The following is a 19,797-nucleotide window of genomic DNA, read 5'->3' on the forward strand; positions in this document are numbered from 1 at the left end:
CAATCTTTCTGTTGTCTGTCAAAGATATTGCACTATATGAGGCTTGGAGCTTTGAGTTACCAAAACAGAAAGAGTGTGCCCAATGTCACTGAATGGAAAGCCAAGAAAAAAACGCACATTTTAGACATTTATGTAACTATTTTTGATACAGGACACATATTTATTATTGCAGCGCTTTAACAGTCATGCCTCATTTAAATCTCATTAAATATTTCCAAGTTAATGTCTCTGATCATTTGCCCAAATGTGTGCCATTTGTACAGAGGGATCTCAAAATGTATATGGGCAGTTATGCACATCTGTATAAATAACTTTGTCTTTATTTCCACTGATGTGAGAACTGACCCATCGTTGAATCTAGTACTTGATTTTATTACTCTCAGGCTGTAATAAATGGCATCAAATGTTCAGAATGACATCAAATTGCCACCTATATTTCACACCCTATCAAGCTATAGGTAGCAAGTAATTGCAAGCAATTGGCAATCAAGAGCTATTATTTAAGATTTTAATGCGGGAATTCTCCCTCTGAGGACATTTGAACTTCACAAATGTGTGCTTTTTATTTTTAAATGTAATGGAAGGATATTAAGATCAGAGAGAGATGATTATGTAGTGGCTGCCTATGAAGTCAGACATCAAAGTATGTATCAGTGACCAACGGAGTACTCCCTAATTGGCTAATAGCTTTATTTGGACCAATCAGTGCAGGGGATGGAAAAGAAACGGAAAGGCCAAAGAATTTAGCTAGACGCTGTGACCATGAGATTTGTGTAGACCCAGTCTTAAACCTGAAATCTGAATGAATTCGTCGGCATTGGTATCAAATGTCAGTATCAGATCATATGTAGCAATGCTTTTGGGAGAGTGAAGTAATACTTGACCCATCATTTCTGAAAGCAGAAGGGCCAATGGAAAGACCCTGATCTGTCTCTTGGCTTGCGTGGGACATGCAGAGGCCTGTGCTGGCATAGAGCAGAAATGGAGAAAAACGTGATAATTCCTGTATCGGCAAAGCTTGCGTGCCAAGGGAAAAACATGAATTATGGCCACATTGTAAGTATAATATAGTGACCGGAGGGGAAAAGGAAGGGTTAAGGTTCTGCAGTGAGAACTGCGCAAAGGCCCTCTTGGAAGGTAGTCCTTCTTGGCAGTGGCACCAGCCTTCCAGAACACTCACCATGACCGTTCAAAACACAGGGACGGAAGTGAGTTTTTGATGTGTTTTCATAGTACTTGGTTTCTTAACCACTTAGAGAGATTGTGCGATTAAGCCCCATGCACACAATGTAAATAAATATTAGAAACCCTGAATTCTCCCGGGGTGGCATGTGTATGCATGAAGCTGCCATAGGTTGTGACAGAACATTTATCCGTTAAACCTCGCATTGACCGGCAGCTGCTTTCCAGGGTTAAACTGAGTTCTTTTCGGCTGTAGATGCCACAGACTGAACCTGAGACCCTCCGTGTGCACAGTGTAGTGAGCCAGCCTCTTCCCTTCCTTGCCCTTAGGCTCCAAAACACCAGACTGCCCTTTTCAAAGTAGTTCTTCATTGGCACTTCACAGCAAACAAGATAATGCAACTCTAAGGGTCCTCTAGCAAGCTGAACCATAAGCCTCTGCTCATGTAAAGAGTGCACACTGAGCTCAAATGGCGACCTTCTCCCCAGTCCTCCCCTTTCATTCGCACTGCGGGCTCCACCATCAGGGTGGCTCCTACTGGTGGAGAGGCAGCTGGAACGAGCTACGGAAGCCCTCTAACAGGGCAGCGCGCCTCTCCCAAGGCCTCAACACAGGGTCAGGGACTGGGCAGGCAACGGCTCCCCCCCTCCCCCGGGTCTCCTCCCATCTCCTCCAAGACAGGCCTGTTGTCATGGTCAGCCTGGGAGACTGCGGGCAGCAACCTGCAGAAGCTCTGGCCCCCTTGGATCCCCTTGCTTCCCATTCCCTCCTCCTCGGTATCCTCTTCAAAATCCAGTCGCGCAAGCCCCCAGAAAGTCAGCAAAGAGCGAGTGCCAGGCCCAGCCAACGCAGAAAGCGGGCACTGAGACGCACTCATCGCTGCATTGGTGGTTCCAGTGACTTGATGTTTCCACAACTTTCTTCTAACGCTTGCTGCGGTGTAGTGAAAATCAGCAGACTTTACGAGACGCGGCTTTGCACCAGTGACTTGCAAGGCAAGGCAAAATCCACAGGCTCGCTTTGCAAGCGATCACCCTGCTTCTGTTTGCAGGCATGCAACACACCTGAGAACGGCAACTGCAGAGCAGGAGTGGTGGAGGAGTTTTGGTCAGCAGGGCTGTCCACGAAGACCAGAGGGAGGCCCTTGAGGTAGTCCTGGAGCAGCAGAGTAGCTTGCCCAGCGAGGACCGGATGCTTTTCGGGCACCGGGATCAGACCTTCAAGGGTGCGGGCTTGATTTGGGGGAAAGAGAGAGAACTGATGGGGATCCCAGATAAACACGCTTAGAGTAGAGAGGCCCGAAGGGTGTGGGTGGGCGGTGGAGGAGAGTTGAGTGCAAGGAGGTCCCTCGGCTGTGAGGCAGCCAGCGGTTTGCAGATGAATGACCGCAGTCTCTCCATCAGCGATGGAGAATTTTGTAGGCTATGATTTTGCCCAAAAGACGAACAGCTCCATTTGTTTTGTTCAGTGAAATAAACATTGATGAGGAAGCGTCAGCAGGATGAGAAGAAACAGCCTGCATAGAAGGAAAGGGATTTATTGATGGATTGATCACATTTCTGTACTGCCCCATAGCCCACAGGCTCTCTGTGTGGTTTGCAGTTGTTAAAGTTGTATTTACAATCAATAAATATTCACATTCAATAACAACAAAACCTTAAAACAACACAACAGGACAACAGCATAGCAGTTATAATGAGTTAGATGTCAGAAAACAAGCTTGGAAGTCCCATGTTCTGGAAATAAGTACCAAAGCCTTGACTGTGATATTTTTGCTCAGAGTTCGTTATCGAGATAGAATGGGTAAATGAAAATGCTTCCTAGAGAAAATTAGACTAAAAGTAGGTGATATATATTTTTGGACAGTTCTACTTCATCTTATTCTTAGTGGGATGATGTCGAGGTGTGGGGAGACGGGCACGAGAGTCCCCATTATTGGTCGAGACGTGTTGATTTAGGTTATTATCGGAGGCATGATGGCGTAGCTTGGGAATTAATTTGCAAACCTAGAACCAGATTGATCCAATTACACAGCAGTGGTCATGTTTCAGTCTTAATGTTTAAACTTGCTTTTAGAAGGAAAATGCATCAGCGACATAAATCTCTAACACTAATGGGGGTGAAATGGTTCTACTAAATTTTTAAATATGCAGCTTGCAGATGATTTTCCCAAAGCATGTTGCAAATAATGGTCAGCGGCATCTTTTAAAACATGTCATTCTGAATGCAGCTTGGCTGTTGCTCGCAGATCTGCTGAAATAAAAACCGGAGAGTACTTGAAAATCTTGTCACATGGTCTCAGACACTTCACCCAGGAATCTGCTTGGGCTCATAAAGCAAAATTTTTTTTAAAAAATCACAGCCTGCTCTGAGACACGTAGCTTCATTTGAGAAAGAAATCCCGATGTGTTATTTTGCAGTTTGAGCTTTCATTTAAATGTCTGTTCTGTTTGGGGGGTGGGGTGCATGCTAAAATCCACAGGATCCTGGTGTCACTCCTGAGGATTGTGACCCTTTAATAGGAACGATGTTTAAGACTGTTCAGTTGTTTCCCTGCCAACACGGCATTAAGACTTCGAACAAGCACGAAGTGGCTTTTAAGAATCATCATTACAGCAAGTGGGTGGGGGGGGTGGCATTTCATAGGGTGGCTGCTCGGGAGGTACCAGTGGAGGATTTTAAGCAGCTTGATGGCAGTGTGGGAGAGCCGATTACCGTGTGTGTGTGTGGGGGGGAATTACACAGTGGGCCACCTGCCAGCAGTTGGGTGCCCCCCCCCCCTTGCCATGTGGCTGCCTGCTGCAGGCAGTCTGGGCCCAAGACCCTTTCAGGCAGAAGACGGCTCCCACCCTGGGTTAAAGGGAGGCCGGGGTCGGATTGCTCTCTCTGTGGCGGCTTCATACGGCTGCTCTGCATTAATGCCAGTCAGGCCAGTCTCAACACAGTATTCAGTGCAAGCTCGATTCGCTGATGGAAGGGGCCCGTGTTATTTCATGCATCCCAGAGCTGGCTGGGGTGCAGTGGGGGCTGCAGGGCATGCTTCCACTGGACACACAGGACTATTCTCCCATGGATTGGTTGGTCCGCCGCCCCTCCTTCTGCCATCACAAGCTGCTGAGCGTGCATTGCTGCCTGCGCTGAGCAGGTGGCTTGGCCCAGGGCAGGGCGTGAAAGGCGCTCGCCTGTCTCTTGTTGTAGATCCCTCCAGTACTAAAGGGCTCGGTTGAAAGTTGCATGCCTGAAGCTGCAGGGGTTCCTCTGCTCCCCGGGGGCCTTGGAAGCATTGGCTTCCCAATCGGGGTATCAGCACCCCAATCGGTCCCAACTCAGCACACAGTTAGCTACTGTGCGAATGGCTTAAAAGACAAATTGCGGGGGTCGGACCCAGATGATGAGCATAGAGGGGGAATAGAAGGCTTTCACGCTTCATCCCCGTGTGCATTCCCAATCTGAAATGGAAAAACCGGCCTCAAGGGGAAGCATTCTTATTTGCTCCCAGGAATTCAGTGGAACCATCCCCTCTCCCCTCTCCAGGGCAAGTAACTGGCACAGATACCCGATCTGGTTAAGTCCACAGTGGTACAGGGGGCAGCTAAAGCCCTCTGGCTCAGCCTTATATAGAAGGAGTGCTTGTACCGGCAGTACATTTCTGAAAAGCCACCCCCACGCTCCGTAATTTCTCACATGGAATAGCATCTTGCCTAGTTTGGCCCTTGGTGAACTATCCGTCACCATTTCCCAGTTTGTCATCAGACTACTCACGCAGCAAAAAGAATTCTTGATGCTTTTGAAAGGAAATCCTCGAAAGGCAAGAAGAGGCGAAAATTCAACCCAGTGATTTACTAGGAACCAGAAACAAGGATAGAATGTGAAAGTCTGAGATTAATAATATGGGAAGGTATGAGATTGTGTGTGTGTGTTCAAAAAGAAATAGATGGTTCAGAAGTGTTTAAGAGGAGCTCTCTGTGTTGATTCCCCCTCCCCCTGGACTAAATTCAGACTGATTCCCTTATCACAGAATAATAGAATTGTAGAGCTCTATTACTGAAGGGGCCAGAGGGCCATTGGATCCATCCCTCTGCTCAGTGTAGGATGCTAAGTTAAACCATCGCTCTCAGATGGCTGTCCAATCACATCTTGAAGGGCTTCTTTCTCTGGAAAAGGACTGGCTTTGCAAAGAAGAGGCTGAGGTTAATTTTTCAATGCACAACTCATTTTGATTTGATTCCAGACGTTCTCTTTGTAATACAAATTCAAAGGGCTTAATTTCTTTAACTGAGCAAAGGTTTCCTTTTTAGCCACTGGACTGAATTAATTCACAGGCTCTCATGTAATTCATTGTTCCATTTCCTGTTTTCTTGAGAAAAATAACTTCCGTAGCTGTCACAAGTCAGGATCAATAAGTTTTTAAAAGCCTTTTTAAAAGTTTGCTGGGATTTTTTCTAAGATGTCTAGAAATGTGTGGTTTAAAAGCCTTTCCAAACATGTAATTCTTGAATATGTCATCAGGTCTGCAAATCAAAATGCATGGAAAATTCACTTTGCATTAAATCTGCTGTCCTTGGTTGAAAACAAACAAGCTACCATCTATTTAAATTACTCTTTCCAAAATTTGTTTCTGCCTTTCCTTGATATGTATGATGAGATGACCGAATAAAAATGCACAGATCCATAAAACAATGTAACTTCAAATAACTCTAAAGAACAATAAATAAATATCCCATGAAATAATTACTAGTCTGGAGCTACATAATAGATGAACTATTTCTTTCTTCATTTATTTAGTAGCTTTCTAAGCCAGCTAGTATTTTACCAAGGCAGTTTACAATCCAGTTGGTAGAATAATAGTGTGTTAAAGAATAAGCAATTAAAGCTGTAAAAGACCCAAAATGGTAAAATATCAGTAACATAATAGCAGTGTACAATACCATTATTGGAAGACAGTACCAAAAATGAGATGGAACATACATATGCACACACGTACGTATGTGTGTGGGTGTGCACACATATTCACCCTTGGGCTCTTCTAAAAGCCAGCAAAGTTAGGATCATGCGAATCTCACTGAGGAATGTATTCCACAGACAGGGGCCCACAAGCACCAGGCCCCAGCTCTCCAGAAACACCACAGCACTGGTGCCTGCAGCCTTGGAATTCATATTCTGCACAACCGCTAGGAGGTCTCTTGCCCCACAACTGGGGAAGCCTCATGCTGTAGATCTTCACTGACTCCTCTGTCTTACAAACTTCCACTTCTCAGGAGAAGCTGATACCTACAGAAAAAAGCCCCTGACCCTTGAAAACCACATACAAAGACACCAGGAAAGCCTGGCAATAAGTCCCCACCAGTTGTTCCCAGTCAATGGTGGGAGAGAACGTGCTGGTATCACAGCTGTAGGTCTGCTCTCCATGGTCCTGAAATCAGCCCCAAGTCCTAACCCACTGCCTGTGGTGCTGACCATGGTGCTGAAACCATTCATGTGCCAGTCGTCACTCCCACATTATTCCTTCTTACTTAACACTTATAATGGAATCTCAGAGGAGTAGAATGATTGGTCCATCTGGGCCAGTATTGTCTAATTTGATTGGCTGCAGCTTTCCCAGATCTTGGTCTTTTCTTCCCAGGTCCTTTAACAGGCAACATTGACGAATGAACAGGGGAGTTTTTGGCACAGTAGTAGTAATAACAGGCTGAATGAAATAAATTGAGAAGGAGGTGTGAGATGACATCTGTTGGCAATAAATTACCAATGGTATGGAGAAGACAATAATGCTAGGGAAGGCTGAAGACAGAAGAAAAAGAGGAAGGCCAAATATGAGATGGATTGACTCCGAAAAGGAAGTCACAGCCTTAAGCTGACAAGAGCTGATTAGACTGTGGACGACATGATTTTCTGAAGGGCTTTGATTCATAGGGCCTGCATAAGTCAGGGATGAATTGATGGCACGTAACAACAACAAGAAGGCTGCAGCACTGTGAACCCATGAGAAAAAAGGTAACTGTGGTGTGAAAACAGGGTCTTACACCTGTGCAGTGCAAGAAGGAAGCCCTAGGATGAGATGGACGGGTGTGATCAAATGCGACTTGCTCACCTGTGGATGATTCAGGCAGCCTGGTGCAGACTGCAGCTCATGATTGAGGACCCATATAAGCTGTTCTTTCAAGCTGGATCAAGCTCAGGAGAAAGCATCTTTGTTCTTTCCAAAAGGCTATTAATGGTAACCTTTTGGGCACATCAGAGTTTCAGCATATGCTCTAGACATATTTTTAAGGCACTTTTATCTGCTTCTGGACCAAGTGGACCTTTTTATTCTTCTGTACATTTAATGTTTAATTTTAACTTATGTTTTTATGCTCAGTTTGTGGATCATTTGTATTATTTGGGTATCTGTGTATTTATGGGATTTGAATTGTAAGCCGTCCTGAGACCCACTGGGCATTGGACAGGGTAAAAAATACCCCAGTAAATAAATAAGCATCAGTCTTTCCATGCTGCAGACCAGAGGCCTGACTGATCTTCTCACAAATGTGTGGCTCCTTCAAAGCACGGCGGCACTGGGATCTCAGTCTCCAATATTATGGTGGGATTGAATTGATATCCCCTCTCCCTGCCAGTCAGGTGTCCAAACGCCAGCCAGTACCTTGGCAGGAAAGCAGGTGCCTTGCATGCACAGGCTCCCTCATCCGACCCTGGGATCCTTTCCAACCCTTTCAGTCCGCAGCCCTCCAGAATCCCTGCTAGTGTGCTGAGGTGCAGATTTTTGAGTGTCATGGGCATCCTCACAAAATGGCTGCCTTGGTGAGTGTGGCCAGTTGCAAAAACAAGCAACCCCACAAAAAACACTTCTTTGAGAATGAAGGAAAAGAAAGCTGCCCAATAATCGAGCTGGCAAAGGTGGGTCAGAGTTCCGAGACACCCTTGCTTTGAGTGCAGTTTTCATCTCACAGAACGGGACCTCATAAGGCTTGGGGATAGATAACCTGGGCAAGGAACGCATGCAAGGGAGAATTGGGGGCTGCTCCCCCAAAGCCAGATAATGCCCTCCCTCGCAAAAACATGACAGAATAGCAGAAGGTGAGCTGCGTTGCTCAGAGCCTTGCCAGTGCAGATGCACACAGGCAGGATGGACACCGTGCCGAAACATGGCTCTGATATGGCACAGCAGGTGCCATTCAAGAAACTCAAGTCCAGAACTTGGATGGGGGAGCAGTGTGGCCGTGACTTGCTGTTCCTTGCAATCCCAGGGTTCCTTTGGTAGATACAGCTGGCTCAGAAGGAATCCCCTTTCTCCCTCGCCCCAGTTTTATGTCTCCCTTCCAAAGTTGTCCCCTTCGTAGAAGCGGGTGACCACCACTGCAGATGGAACTAGTGTTCCAGTTTTAGCCATGGGTATTTATTTATTTATTTATTTATTTATTTATTTATTTATTAAAACATTTTTATGCCGCCCCATTCGCCGAAGCCTCGGGGCGGCTTACAACAGTAAATTAAAAGTAATTATAATATAAATTACAATAAATATAAACATTAAATTAAAAATACAAAAATACAATATAAAATAAGCTGCCCTGGCCAGATAAAATCTAGTAATACTAACACTTCAAATGCCGCTTAAATAATGCAGCTGCATTCCCCTACCTCCAAACAAGTCTAAGGACTCCTTCGGCTACGTACAAATAGTTGTGCCGCTCTTTGGCGCACCAGCTGCAGTACTTAGATAAAGTTAGTAGGCAATTTGTTAAACTAGGCTACCAGAGATGACCTGAGGAACATAAAGCCAGGGTAGCTGAGTTCGATTTCTTTTTCTCTTCCTAATTGAGTGGTCCTGCTTCCACATTAATTACTTCCCCTGCTGTGTTTTGAGTCCTGATGCAGCTTCCGTTGCAATAAATAAAAATGCTTCTCTGGCCTTTGTGGAATTAGGTTGCCCCCTTTGGTGGCTTCTTCTGCCAACCCACATAACAAACAATGAAAGCATGTCTTTTTCAGAGGTTAGCGGCTTCCAGTAATCAGGGTGCCAATTTAGTTTTGGAAAAACTGAAACAAAATCATTAATTATCTGTTTAGCTTGTTGGATGACACTGAAAATCATGTTATGTTTAGTAGCCTGCAAGAGGAAATATATTGGGAACATATAAGATGAAATGTCTCAGCCCATGTTAGCCATCTGTTAGGCAATAACATTGAAAACCAACTGTAATTTGCCAGAACTCATATTACTGGTGGAACTTTGTTTTCCATTATCAAAAGAGTTTATCATTCAGAATATTACCATCTCAGCATTGAAACACATTGCTCCGAATTCAGTCCCGCTGGCTGTAGAGAGCAACAACAGAAAAGATGCCACAGTAACAGTTTTACATGCATGGAACCTGGCCAGAGCTGTGTCTGCTTTGTGCTAAGACACAACAAGCCTTTAAAGCAAGGAAATGCAAAGATTATCTGCAAACAGACTTCATGGTGATGGTATCATGCTTCTATCATTCACCCACTTAAAAATCGATTCATGTTTTAAGATTGCAGCTTAACAAAAGTATGTCACACACTTTAACCTTAAATCACAAACTAAAGAATGGATTTTGAAAATCCCATCTTTTCAGTCTTGTTTCCTGGTGTTCTAGCAAAGTGGGTAAAATCTCCAAACAGTGATTTTGCAAGATCATTAAGTAGGTCCATAATTTTTTCCTGTTAATAGAACAGCCATATATCTTTTGAGAGTTTTTAAACTGACAATAGCAATTTTGTGTTTGTGTGTGTGGGGGTGCATTTAATATAGTTTACCAATCAGCCAGTATACATTGGTCTCTTTAGAAAAATGAGCAATTTGTTTCTTCAGTCGTGGTTGTTTCTTTCAGACTTGATTCACAACTGTAAATCCAGTATATAACACTTTCTGGCTTTCCTTTTTTCAGTGCTAAATAGTGTAATGAAAAAAGGAACAGGCAGTTGTCACAAGCAGACCAAGGCCCAAATTCCATTCTGGGTTGGAATTTATGGCATCAGATGGAGGAAACCTTTCTTTTGACCAAAGTCTGCTCCCATAATCAGTCATGTTGATGAAGCAGTGCAAGGTGTTGTATGCAAGCATTTCATTGCAACCATCCTCTTTTCGTCAAAGGAAGGAGGGGCTTGGGCGCATGAAATGTGCTTAGATGCAAAGGAGAATGTGGTGAGAGGTGGGCTTTGGGATGCCTTGCCTGCAGTTTCAGACGTTCTGGGAGTTCCAGAACAGTTGTGTCTACCCAGTGCTGTGCAGATGAAAGTAACTGACTTAAATAGAGTTTCTACTGGTGGAGCTAACATCAGATTGGTTGGGCACCAGCCAAGGGCCCATGCCTCAGAAGAGTTCCACTGACAGGAGTCTCTTGGACGTGCTTCGCTTCTTCATCCCTGCAGTCTCTTCAGCTGGCTCTCTTTGGTTCAGACAGTGGTGGTGTTGAGGAGGAGGGTCTGGAGATGCCGCTGCTCAGTGATTCTCTCCTTGCCAGGCAAAATGGGAGTAGCAATGAGACAAAGAGATGCGGAGCAATAGTCACTGATGACAATAGTGGTGAGAAGGTAGACTTGGCTTGTCCATCGTAGCTCATCTGACATAATGTCCTGGTTTCAGTTGGTGGTTGGAGCTGGAGAAGTTGAATCTTCCAGTGTCTGAGACTGAAATGCTAGGTTATCTTGTTGAAAACAACAAGGGCCAAAACAGACAGTATTTTAAATTTGAGTCTAGCATCTATGTCTCCTTTCCATTTCTGTCTAGAATAGGTACAGGGTCCCAGTATGAGTCTTAAACGCTCCCGCCATATGCCCCCTGTGAGGTAACCCAGTTATCAAAGTCCACCCTCCCTTCTGCTCCAGCTTTATACAAAGGAGCTCAACAACTTCCGCTTTAGACTAACAGCGATTTAGCCTGTTGTGTTTAACCCTTATGGTGGTTGGTGAAAACTGGCTTGCTGTGTGAGATGTGGGTTGAAGTTGGTTTGTTTCCACTAACCATGATTCGTCTTAATCATGGCTTGTGGCTGTTAACAAAAATGAAAGCAAAAGCTTCTGATCTCCACAGCATATGAGCCTTTGGAGAATCTAGGAGTATTATTATCTGAATCTATGGTTTAGTGTTCTGTCCAAATCATTTCATGTGCTTTATTTCAGAATCCACAGAATCAAAGCAAACCTCATTTTGATGTGCTATGTCAGCTGTTGGTTGGTTGGTTGTTTGCTACAGTTATATCCCACATTATTCTCCAGGAATCCAAGGCAGCTAACCATTCTCCATTTTATCCTCACAGTGGCCATGTGAGGTTGGTTAGGCTGCTGGTCAATGATTGTCACAGTTTAAAGTCACCCATGGACAAATGAGGACTTGAACCTGGGTCTTCTGAGTCCTAATGCTCTAACTGCTACCCAACACTGTTCTTGAATGAGCAGGCTTTGTCACTGCTTTCAGCTGACACAGATAGCTGGTCTGTGCCCATCAAATATGTCTTGTTTACCTGCTCCCCACCGCTGGGTTAGACGATAGCATAACTGGCAAGAATATTTTCAGAGGAAAGCTGTAGCAGGTAGATAGTAAGATTACACACAGCTCAACTTTATGAAGTGACTACCAAAGCTCTTTGGCATTTTCCATTCTGGGCTTCCATCCAGATTCGTTGTTTCTAATGTGCTGTTGACTGGGGACCTTAAGGAGGTGAATGGGAAACGACTCAAATGACAGTGCTCCAGTAGAGGCAGATGTAAATATATCCCTTGGCTGGTTGTCTCAAATCATACGAAAGTGGTTAATGTGGGGTGTTAAGCTAAATTTGAAGAGGAAAGTGAAACAAGGTTCTCAGCAGGTCCTGTTTCTGAATCATCCATGTTCATGCGACTCACTACACTGCATGCGTTTCTCCAGCCACATTTTGCAAGAGCTCCCTGGGCTCGTGCAGAATGTGCAGATGGCACAGACGTGTCTGTTCCCTCTTCTGAAATGAACAAGGTCACCTGTATGAGCAGAGGAACTCGTTGACGTGTCCTTAAGGCATAAGGCTGGTGCCCTTGAGAAGTTGTGGACTTCAACCATTTTTTTGTAAGCTGCCCTGAGGCTTGGGCAAAGGACAGGCTGGAAATGCTTTAAATAAAAGAAATAAATAAACCACCATCAGCCCCAGCCAGCAGGGGTGCTAGGAGCTGGAAAGTCTGGAAGGCGCCAGAGTGGGGAAGGCTGACATACCAGGATCAAGAGGCTGCTGGTCTCTGTATGCAGAGAAGAAAAATCAAGATGTAGGAAGACAAACTACTAGCCAAGTACTGTCGACACAGACTGGCAGCAGATCTCCATGGTTTCCTGCACCATTTCTTCTAAGCCCTCCCGGGGATGCCGGAGCTCAACCTGGGCCCTTCTACATGCAAAGCACATGCTCCACCCCTGCAATACGGCCTCTCTGTAGGTCCCACAGAGCCATTCCTAGGCCAAAAGTACCATAGCACGAAATGCTCTGTAAATCAGTACTGTGCTAGACTGTAGTGTCAGACAGTACTGTACTTACATGGGTCCATCTGTGGCCCCATTTCTCACTGGCAGGTGGCCCCAGAAGCTTCCCCATGAAGAAGGGTAGCCCTTAACCTTGATCAAAATCCCCTGTCCCTGTCGTACAGAGACGAAGTGTCAGGCTGCTAAGAGGCACCAAGAGCGTAATTTTCTCGCTGCTGTACATTGACTGGGGCTGCATGAGATGGCCTCCCATTGTGCCTTCTGAGTCCTGGTGGATTAGCATGACTTGCAAGCCCTTAATGGGTTTGTCAAGGTGATTAAAGGTTGGCTTATAAGCCACCGGGCTTCTTGTCAGGTTTGTTGTCCTGCCATGGGTTTTCATGTCATCTGGACCCAGATGGCACGTCCTGTTGTGGGCCAACACAAACTGATAGCAAAGTCCTTGGGAGTGTTGTAACTCCTCCTTGCTGCTCCTGCCTCTTGGGGGCAGTTAGCAGAGGCACAGTATTTCTTGCACTTTTTCCTGATCCCACTTTGGATAGTCAAGAGCTGCCTTTCCAAAATGACCCAGTGGTTGGGAACTACTTTTATTATTTTTTGGAGCCACAGTTGCCAACTGCCCCAGGGTCTACCTGCAGTTGACTTTTTGTTTCTGTTTCTTGCTCTTTTTTGCAGTCCCTAATGGTTGCAAATACCTGTGACTTCTTAATTTCTTTTCTTGCCACCCTTTGCAACTGAAGATGACCACAGTTATGCAGGAGAAGCATTGGGGGCGGGACTGGCAAAATCCAACAGTTGCCCACTCCATTCAGTGGTCTCCTGGGGTGCAGCTAAGTTAATGCCCCTTTGCAAGCACTCGACACCTGTCAAAATCCAGCCCGTCAGATGCTTCCAACAGCTGTAGTTATCCTTTCCCGTGCAAAGTGGTACCTCTTTCACACCAGCTTGTTGTTGGGAGGAATCACATGTCCCTTGGATGGTAACATCTCCGAAATAAGGGAAGCTCCCAGCGATTCCATTTTTGGGGGTGATCCCTCCTTGGCAGAACTCCTACCCACAATATACCCATTCATTTATGAGGCACACTGGGGCTAGAGTAACCTATTGTGTCCCGTCCCGTTCCACCCCTCCCCCCCCAGTTTAACTAACATCAAATTGGGATTATAGACCTATTTGTGATGGTAGCACATTGCAGCTTATGCTGTACAGCTGATGTTGTGCTCTGGTTTGGACACTGGTTATTTTAAACACAAGAATGCATGAGATCAATAATCATATTTTATATATTTTTTTGCTCAACACATGAATTGAATACAATGGTGTAATTTTCCTCCCTCCTTTTCCCTTTCCCCCAGGATGCAAAGTTTGTTGAGGAGCGACGGAAGCAGTTACAGATTTACTTAAGAAATGTGATGAACAAAGTAATCCAGATACTGCCAGAATTCACTGCCAACCCGAAAAAAGAGACCCTTACCCAATTGATGCCCTTTGTCATGTGAGTATCCCTCAGATTGGTAGAAAGTTTTCAATATAGTAGCATTTTTTCCTCATGTTAAAAAATATTAAGAGTGGCTGTTGTGAAACCTTTACAATATAGGGCATGTATTTTTAATAAGAATCCAGCATTAAATTGAAAGGGTTTGATGTTCTTAGAGGAGTGGATTATGAAACCACACATTTCATTTCAAGAGATACTGGACAGCTTTTGTACCAATGTATGTATTTCATAAACCAACACGGAAGAGGAAAAATTAATACAACTGTTCATTTCTTGGATGATGATTAGAGTTCCAAGAATCTTGTAGGAACGTAAACATCACCTTTTTTAGTACCACCATACATTAGATTCTAAAATAAATGAATAAATAAATGGCAGGCCTTTATTTATATCTCTTTCTTCTAGAAGCCCCCACAGTTATGTAAATCACAGTCATGGAAAGCACTTAGCACGATCAATAAAAAGTGCCAATACGACAACCCACTAATAAAGTATGCAATAAACAAAACCTTAAATCAAGAACTCCAGGAGAATGTGCGCCATCTTAAAACTGTAAACAATAAAATGGCTATTACACATCCAATAGCCATCAAAATCAGAACATTCTTCCTAGGAGAAGAGTTGCGAAGTTGTCGATGTTACAAACTGTCAAGCTGTCTCCACCTTAAAGCAGCTTATTATTTTTTTTTATTATTATTATAACATTTCTATGCCGCCCCTTGCCGAAACCTCGGGGCGGCTTACAACATGATAAAATACATTGAAATACAATAGTACATAATAAATTACCATTAAATATAACAATACAAAAAATACATTGATTTACAAATACAAAATTAAAATTATCAGTATAAAATAAAAATATAGGAGGAGAAAGAGAAGGAAGAAGAAGTTGCCCAGGCCAGATCATATGTTTTAACAATTGAAATGATGTTTAAATAAAAAGGTCTTTACCTGGCGCCGAAAAACCAGTAACGACGGTGCCAGGCGGACCTCTTTGGGGAGTGAATTCCATAGGTTGGGCGCCACCGCAGAGAAAGCCCTCCTCCGGGTACTTACTCTCCTAATTTCTTTCATGGAGGGTTCCCGGAGAAGGGACTCTCCCGCAGATCTCAAAGGGCGGTCGGGCATATACGGACGTAAGCGCTCGTTCAGGTAGCCAGGACCCAAGCCGTTTAGGGCTTTGTAGGTCATAATCAACACCTTGAATTGGGCCCGGGCTTCAATGGGAAGCCAGTGAAGCTGATGGAGGACTGGAGTCATGTGAGCATAACGCCCCGTCCCCGTCAGCAACCTGGCAGCTCTATTTTGCACCAATTGAAGTGTTCGGACTGTCTTCAGGGGAAGCCCCACGTAAAGCGCGTTACAGAAGTCTAGGCGGGAAGTCACCAGCGCGTGTGTCACCGTCGCCAGGCAGTCGTATTCCAGGTAGGGGCGCAGCTGATTAATCAGCCGAAGCTGAAGGAAGGCGTTCCTCGCTACCGCTGTCACCTGAGCTTCCAAAGAAAGCTCCGGGTCGAGGAGTACACCTAAGCTGCGGACCTTATCCCTAAGAGGGAGTGTTGCACCATTCAGGACCAGGTCAAATCCACCTTCTCCGAAACCCGATCCGCCAACCAACAGGACCTCCGTCTTGTCTGGGTTGAGTTTCAGTTTATTGGCCCTCATCCATTCCCTTACCTCGGCCAAGCACCGGTTCAGCACAGCCACTGCCTCACCTGGATTAGTGGAGAATGAGAGGTAAAGCTGGGTATCATCAGCATATTGATGATTCCACAGCCCACACCTCCTGATGACCTCTCCCAGCGGTTTCATATAGATGTTAAATAGCAGAGGGGATAGAATGGAGCCCTGTGGTACCCCATGGCATAGCTGCCATGACGTAGAGACATGGTCCCCCAGCACTACCTTCTGGAATCGACCGTCGAGATAGGAGCGGAACCACTGCAAAGCAGTGCCTCCAACCCCCAATCCCGCAAGTCTATCCAGAAGGATACCATGGTCGATGGTATCGAAAGCCGCTGAGAGGTCCAGAAGAACCAACAGGGATGTACTCCCCCTGTCCTTCTCCCTGCACAGGTCGTCGTACAGGGCGACCAAGGCAGATTCAGTACTGTACCCGGGTCTGAAGCCGGACTGAAAAGGATCCAGATAATCAGTTTCCTCCAAGAGTGCTTGGAGTTGTCCCGCCACCACTCGCTCCAGCACCTTGCCCAGAAACGGGATGTTGGCCACAGGTCTATAGTTAGTGGCCATCTCTGGATCCAGTGACGCTTTCTTCAGGACCGGTCGTATTACCGCCTCCTTTAAAGGGGCAGGCACTCGACCCTCCCTCAGAGAAGCGTTAACCACTTCCAAAATCCAGGTCCCAATCCCGTGCTTGGAGTTATTTATTAACCAAGACGGGCAAGGATCCAATAGGCTTACGAGAGAATGCCCTATAAAATACATAGAAACATACAAACAGAGAAACAGAGCGAGTCAGAAGGGGTCTCCCAGGCCATCTAGTCTGACCCCCGGCTCCGGCCAGCTCCGCTCACGACATGCCCACCATGCCCAGCCTGTCCTTGAACACCCCCACCAGTGGGGCCTCAACCACCTCCTGTGGAAGCCCATTCCATATCCTTGGGGTCCTAACTGTCAGGAAGTGCTTCCTGGCCTCTAAACTGAACCTTGGCTCCCTGAACTTTGCTCCATTGGAGGGCATCCTGCCTTCCTCTGCAGGGGAGAACAGGTCTCTACCCATCTCCATGTGACACCCCGTCACATACCTGTATGTCGCCAACAGATCCCCTCTGAGTCTCCTCTTCTCCAGGCTGAAGAGACCCAGTTCCCTCAGCCTTGCCTCATACGGCTTTCCCTGCAATCCGGCCACCAACCTTGTGGCCCTTCGCTGCACTGACTCTAGCCTGGCTATATCCTTCCTGTAATGAGGGGCCCAAAACTGAGCACAATACTCCAATTGCGGGCACACCAGAGTCATATAGAGTGGTAGTAATACCTCTCTCGATCTAGAAATACCTTGCCTTTTACAGCCCTGTTCAGCTGTTGCCAAGGCAAGACTGTGGCCTCCTTTATGGAATCAACCCATCTCGCAGGGGGAGCCCTGGATTGGGAGAATGTACCAGAGTCAAAGCGGCAGCACCACCAAGCAGCTTCCGCGCTTCATCCCAACTCACTGAGATCTCGAGGTGGCATGGAGAACGTGGCAATTAAAGGTGCGATCCTAGGCATGGTCGGACAGAAAAGCCACACTGCTCCCATCATGCAAAACTTGGCATCTATCTAATCAGGCCTAGGATTGCACCCTCAGTTCCCAGGCAAGACCTGTTTAGGAACACACTAGTAAGCCGGTCAAGCAGTTTAGGGGGCTAAAGTTAGAGCAGAAGCAAATGAGGAGTCAGGGGAGCTGACCCAATATCAGAATTAGACGCTGCGATGTAAGCTCCAGATGGCCAGCCGCAGCATTTGAAGCTGAAGTTGAAGCTTCCAACCGGCCATCCTCAAAGGCAGCCTCACACAGAGGGCATTAGAATAATCCAGTCTGAAGGTAACTGGAAGACGCATGGCTGAAGCCAGGACCAGAGGGGGCATCTCGAACTATCTATCTATCTATCTATCTATCTATCTATCTATCTATCTATCTATCTATTTATTTATTTAAACATTTCTATGCCGCCCCTTGCCAAGGCCTCGGGGCGGCTTACAACATCAAGCTGTGAACAGTGGCATGGTGTCTCTGGAGTGCCACCAAGCAAATTTTCTGTCCCTTCAAGAGGATTGCAATCTCATCCTGGCCAGATAGCCAATGTTCTTGACCAATAGTATTTCTCTACTGTCTCGGTTACGTTTTGGAATGGTAACCTCCACCCACTCCAGGTGATGCTCAGAACCAAGATAAGCAATGTGCCTTACATGCTTTTAGCAGACTGGGGGTCTCCAGTTCAATCCCTGAAATCATTATTTGTAAAGATCTTGGATAGCCTTTGATGGGAAAGACCCTCTTTCTCTGAGAGGCTGCCAAGCCCTGCCAGTCAAGCGGTCAGTTCAGGCCAGTTCGAGTAAAAGCCAGTTTCGCATGTCAGATTAGTTTCTCTACCAAAACGAATGCAAAATGCAAATGCTTAGCTTTTCAAGAGGGTGCATTCCGTGCTCTGCACTGGCCCAAGTCTATTACACGATGGCTGGATTGATATCAGGTGCAATCCTATGCCCATTTAGTCAGGAAAAAACAACTTCCAGCATGATTCAGCCAGCCTTTTAATTCTGTTTAAACATGACATGGGATTGCACCCTTAAATTAACTTTTTACTCCACTCTTGAAATGAAAAGGCTCCCAGAGTGGCTTACCCACAGTAAGAAAAAAACAAGATTGCCTTTTCCTTTAAGCCTGCAGTCTAAGAAACAAGGTGGGAAAAGGACGAGGACAAAATCAGAAACCATCAAACTCTGGTCCCGGTTCCTAAGGTCACTCAGCCAGAAATGGTTCAAGGAGAAGAGACTGATGGAGTTAGTAGATGTGATAGAGCAGAAGTGGTAGTCGCGCTCCCAGTCCTTCTGGAATTTTGTGGATAACCTACGTTTTTGGCCAGAACTCGCTCCCTAAACAGCTCACTAATTAAACCTATGTGTTTACAAGTACAGTGATATACTCTAGTATAATTGGGCTGGGTGGTGTTCGCCAGGTCCTGTCCAGGTTCTCTGCCATGACCCGCTGACACAGTTAAATCAAGAACTCCACTAGATGCCGCCCTCTGCTTGAGAACAGGGGAAAGTCTTTACCTGCTGCTGTTGGCACCATGCAGGCCTCACTGTCTGTGGCAGATGGTACCAGCTGCGGGGGGGGGGGGGGGGCCAAGCGCCACTCCAGGACGGAAGCAGCAGGTGCCCTCAGCTCGTGCGCCAGGAGCAGGGTGGCCGAGGCGCCTGGGGGTGGCAGCAAGGGCAGAGGCGAAGGCGGAGGTGGGAACAAGTGAGAGCCAGGGACCCAGAGAGAAGGCAGATGCAGGAACTAGCGGGATTCAGGGCACAAGTACAGGCGCTGAAGAACTGGATCCGGAATGCAGAGCAGTCACGGCAAAGATTTGTGTTACTGTGGCAAAGCTGAGCAGGAGTGCGATGCCCTTTATAGAGCCCCCCCCCCCCCCGTGGCTGGTCGGCAGGATTGCACTGGCCCTCATCCTGCAAGCCCCTACAGATGTGAAGCCGATCCTGCCAGGATTTCCCAGGTGGACCAGGCTGCCTTCTTTGTCCCGCCACCAGGGGGAGCTGCATCGCCCTGCCGGTCCCGACGCCAAGCCCTTGCACTGGCTCCCAGCTCTTTCCCCGCATGCTCCAAACACTTGTTGGAGGAGCACTGGCATTTTAGCCTCTGCTGCGGCAGCGCAGGTGGGGGCGGCGTGCCAGGGCCGCTTGCCGGGGCCCACTGCTCCCGCACCCCCTAGAACCACTTGGCCTGCTCCTCTTGCTCCTCGCTGCAACTCTCCAGACTTGGGGAGGCGGAGCAGCATCTTCTGCTTGAATCGAACTCCCCATCTGGGCAGATCTGCCGAACTGGCCCCGAGGCAGAGGGCAAGTGAGTGGGCAGCAGTAGCGGTGGAGAGAGAGCAGGGCCACTCGGGCCCTCCGGCCCCAGAGCTGGAACTC

General features: G+C 46.5%; 1 protein-coding gene across 5 annotated transcripts in view; it reads left to right on the top strand.

Annotated features, from left to right (window-relative positions):
* SNX29 (sorting nexin 29) overlaps nt 1–19,797 on the top strand; it is a 191,935-nt gene that overhangs the window by 130,188 nt on the left and 41,950 nt on the right. For all 5 annotated transcript variants that reach the window (XM_044433143.1, XM_044433144.1, XM_044433147.1 and 2 more), the window contains exon 20: nt 14,009–14,148. In XM_044433143.1, coding sequence (XP_044289078.1) covers nt 14,009–14,148 — 140 coding nt within the window. The remainder of the gene's footprint in view (nt 1–14,008; nt 14,149–19,797) is intronic.

The sequence above is a fragment of the Varanus komodoensis genome, unplaced genomic scaffold (assembly GCF_004798865.1).
Source record: "Varanus komodoensis strain SLA01 unplaced genomic scaffold, ASM479886v1 scaffold26, whole genome shotgun sequence".
In the NCBI taxonomy this organism is placed as follows: domain Eukaryota; kingdom Metazoa; phylum Chordata; class Lepidosauria; order Squamata; family Varanidae; genus Varanus; species Varanus komodoensis.